Source organism: Pyxicephalus adspersus, chromosome 2 (assembly GCF_032062135.1).
Source record: "Pyxicephalus adspersus chromosome 2, UCB_Pads_2.0, whole genome shotgun sequence".
Taxonomy (NCBI): Eukaryota; Metazoa; Chordata; class Amphibia; order Anura; family Pyxicephalidae; genus Pyxicephalus; species Pyxicephalus adspersus.
In genome coordinates this window covers 136,644,253-136,648,736 of record NC_092859.1, presented here as the reverse complement: position 1 = coordinate 136,648,736, position 4,484 = coordinate 136,644,253, and the positions used below count along the sequence as shown (strand labels likewise).

Here is a 4,484-nt window from a genome sequence, read left to right as displayed (position 1 = left end):
CATCTATGTGTTATGCCAACTTGCATTCCTCAACGTACCACACATTAGTGTGCTTGAATTACATTCTTTCAATGAATGAAGGAAACTTTTAATGAAATAGTGTACCCTATTTTATTAAAAGTTTCTTTTGTTCATTGAAAATAAAGGTAATTGAAGCACACTGATGTGTATGGTGCATTGAAGAGAATGAAGTGCATTATGAGGAATTGCAAAAAGTGACACACTCTCAATAAAAAATCTCAGAAAAGTGTTGTGCTGGCCTCCACAAACACAACACCTACATATAGAATATAATAGACTCTAGGCATGCAGAGCTTCATTCTGACAAAGCTTAATAGCTTTAAATACCACTAACAGTGCTCACAATGCTGGACATAGAAAGGGATAATAAGTCCCTCAGTGCCATGGAGAGAAAAAGTTTTCTACATTCTCAATTCTTCCATACTCAAAACTTTCACAAAGAAGGCAATTTGGCCATATGGTTAAGCAAAGTATTGTGCTCTTCAAATAAGCTGGAGTGTTCTCTGCAGTGTTTTTCTGGATAGAGCAGCAGTCGCCAACTGGTGGTGCCCAAGAAAATTTTGGTGGTCCGTGGCTCTGACCAGTGCGCTCCCTAGCGGGGTGAGAAGGACCCTGTTTCGGGGGCTCACTAGCCAAAGCCACAGACCACCTCCCACGTACGGATTGCAGGCTCACGGTGGGTTGTGTGTCTGGACACAACCCACCCACTCTCCCATCCCAGGCTCAGGGCAGGTTGTGTCTCTGGATCAAACCCGTGATGGAAGAGTGGGCGGGTTCTGACATCATGATGTCACTCTGTGGGAAGTTTCTTACATACATACATACCACCTCCTCGTTTAAACAGTAACCCCAATATCAGGATAGAATTTTACACCAAGATCAACAAAACAGTTTAAAACTCTACTATGGCATTTTGTTCTTTTAGTTGTTTAAGCTCTAAACTGTAGGCCGCACACAGAGAAAGCCGACAGGTTACAATGTAACTCCTTCAGCCAGTTATTTAGTTAATAAAAAAGTTATATCAAGTTGAAAATACAGACAAACCTTTATATATGTGTATTAACATTTTCAATTTGGAAAAAAGATTTTTGTTTCTTTAATATTTCAGAACACAAATGCCGATATTGCTTACCAAGCATATAGCAAATTATCTACTCTACTTTGAAAAGACACTGCCCCATGCAGGACAGGGCTATAAATGCGGTTGGGTCATTGCTAAAGTGAATGCAAGAAATAGAAGGTTGTGCCAAGATGCCGCCCATCTGACCTACATGGGTGGGGTGACATTGTCCCTTGAAAGCTCATGTTTTTTGGTAGCCCTTCCATAGTAGATAATAGGAGTGTGCAGGAAAATATGTAATAAAATGGTAATGACCAAACAGTACTGGTAGAGAACACACTGAATATACGATTACATCAAGAAAGCTCCGTAAAAAACATTTTTATTGAAATTTACCAATGACAAATAGACAGAAATTGCAGTGTCTGGGTTTCCTGGGAAAAAAAAGAATCCCCAACTGACTACTAGTGATTTGTAGTACAGACAGGGGCAGTCACTCCTAAGTAAGAAATAAAATGAGATTTTTACTGGAAACTGAAAGACTCCCTAACCACACAAAGAACCTCTCCGAGCTGGGACATACACATGACAAGATGAATACTGTGCTGGAGAAAAAAAATGTGTCATGAACATGCAGCATGTGGGATGTGCAAGAGGAATGAATGACTTTCCCAGGTGAAAACAAACTACCTGGTACCTCTTATTTGCTCTAGAGGGTAAAATTTTACCAAGTATGTTGGATGCACACTGACCACTCACTTTTGCTACTATATTATTTAATATAAAGTGTATGTAATCAGTTATATAAACAATCTCCTTAACTATAAAAACTCATGTGCCAGTGATATGATAGGACTGAAAGAGCTTCTAACCTTTATCCCACCATTGCTGTCAAATCCTGCTATATCTATGTCATATTCACCCCTTACAAACCTCATCCGTCATCACAGCACAGCTCATTCTGGGATACCCAATCAGGATCCGAGGTTCCAGGGTTGTGGTAATTACCTAAAACATCAATGTATTAGGTCTGACTAAAGCCTGTGCTAAGGTAAACGGTCGGCAGGACATGCTACATTTTCTTAGTAGAACTGCAATTTTAGATTGCACTGAATCCACTGCTTCCATGTCATGTAATAGTACTGCATGCAGACCTGTTCAGTGGCAAGCAGTGTAAAGAGCAGTCCTAATGTACAGCGTAGTAACCATTAGATACCAATCAGATTTCTATTTACTAAAATCCGATAACTAAAAGAAGAATTCCAATTGTTTGCTGTATGCTACTACACTTTGCTATTTGCCTGATTATAAAAAGTCAGAAGGTGTAAGATAAAAACAGATTATGGTCAATTACACATCTATAATGAGATCATAATAGAAACTACTCTGCCTATTAAGGAAATTGCTTAACAACATGATGTGACTTAAGGTAACCAAATTAGGGAAAAATCATCACACACTTATTCTAAAATGTAATGGACTCTACCTACCTCCAAGCTACATGATCCATATTTACTAACTGGTCCTGTGGGTTCACTAGCTACTCCACCACACTGCCTTCTATGTATATTTCTAAAGCTGCATGAACACGGATCACTAGGATGTAGTAGCAAACCCCCATTACATCAAACAATGATTTCTTAATGCGCACAAAAAAGTGCACCCGATTGAAAAATGTAAAGTCAGAAAACCAATTCCATAGCTTTAAAACAATCCATTATATCTGCCTATATATCACCAGGTAGGTGATTGGAATCTCTTGGTACCCATGATATTATTACACATTTTTCCCACATAATATAGTAAAACAACAGCCGCATACTTTTTTGCACACATCTAACATTCTAAATAGGACTTGAGAATTGTATTCCTAAAACAGTATAATTATATTACGATACCAAACTTAATATGGGATGAGATGCTGGTGTTCAGATAACAGGAGACAGGGAGGTGGTACAATCACTGTATCATGCTCTTCTACCAAATCACCTGGCTTTTATAACTAAATGATTAACCCATATGCTATTCCCCAGCAGTGAACTGCAGGAGAAGGGTTAACACTAATTTCTGCTTAAGACTTTTCTTACTGGTAGCAAAGGGTAACCAATGTCAACCACATCCAAAAAAACAGACACATTAGAAATGGGCATTAGAAATGGGCATTAGAAAGACTGCATGTCTTGGATTGTAGGGGGATCTGTGCAAAACACAAAACTGACCTTAAAAAATAATTAAAAAAAAAATGAAAAGCAGTAGTAGAAATACTAAGCATGATTCTCCTTGCTTGGTGTCTGTTCAGCACACAGCAACCTTACAACTGGGAAATAAAGAAGTAGGGTCAATGAAAGAAAAACAAATTACAACAGAATTTTTAGATTGGGTCTTGGGGTTCAGTTCTCCACTAAGTGACGAGGCTCATTCCTCCCGTGTTTTGTCCTTTTCTAACAGCTGCTCAGTCTTCCTCTTCTCCATCGTCCTCAAGGTCCCGTTTTCGCTTTTGTCCCCTTGCTGCTTACACATAAAAGAAATAAATTAACTTTCATATCGAAATACAATGCTTACAGTAGAAACTTCAGAGAAGTGTATAGGAATAGTATAATTCAAAGTAATGAGATTATTATTGGGACTACATTATAGAAACACTCTAATATAGAAAACTAATATAACATCCTAATTTGCATACATATCATTTTACAGCATACACTTATATTACCCCAGAGTTTTAACAACCTTTTTGCCCCTTTTACATCTCACAATTAACAGCAATTAACAGCAAAATCTGTAGCCCATCATATCTCAAAGTTTTAGAGCCTTAAAAAACAAAATAAAATGATCCCATTAGGAACATATTTGATGAAAAGAACTCATTTCATGTTTTCGTCCTACAATCTAGAAGCTAACAGCAACAGTGTAGCTATATTCTGCTTGAATACACACATTTGTGTGTTTGTATTCATCAAGTATTTATGCAGTTGACAATTATGGAAAATTCACACAATGGTGGAGCTCAGTGGTGGACATAACCAACCATGGGCAAAACTGCTTTGGGGTCCTTTGTGGTTGGTGCACACTTTGCACCCCCCCGGCAGAGCTACTTTAAAGGACTAAATCAGAACAACTGCCATCTTTATCTTAGCAACAGACAACATGACCAGACATTCGTAAATTCAAGCGCGACATATTGGCAAAATTTGTGCTAAAGATGCAAAGACGTTCTTTCGGCCTTATGCCATCTGTATAAGGGGAATGATCACATACCATCCTCATCAGCTTCATCCTCCTCCCCTTCTTTGTAAGCTTCCTCATCCTCCTTTAAAACAAAATTCAGATTAATGCTGGATTTATGTGCTTTTCCAACACAGATTAACCTCTTAAAGGGGCCCCCAATCAAAAAAAAAAAAAA

The 4,484-nt window shown here is 38.2% G+C and overlaps 1 protein-coding gene across 2 annotated transcripts in view; it reads right to left on the bottom strand.

Moving 5' to 3' along the window:
- Nucleotides 1-1,447: 1,447 nt before the first annotated feature.
- ANP32A (acidic nuclear phosphoprotein 32 family member A) overlaps nucleotides 1,448-4,484 on the bottom strand; it is a 15,854-nt gene continuing 12,817 nt past the window's right edge. For both annotated transcript variants that reach the window (XM_072402573.1, XM_072402575.1), the window contains 2 exons: nucleotides 4,340-4,391; nucleotides 1,448-3,589 (listed from right to left, as the gene is read on the bottom strand). In XM_072402573.1, coding sequence (XP_072258674.1) covers nucleotides 3,534-3,589; nucleotides 4,340-4,391 — 108 coding nt within the window. In that variant the 3' untranslated portion in view covers nucleotides 1,448-3,533. The remainder of the gene's footprint in view (nucleotides 3,590-4,339; nucleotides 4,392-4,484) is intronic.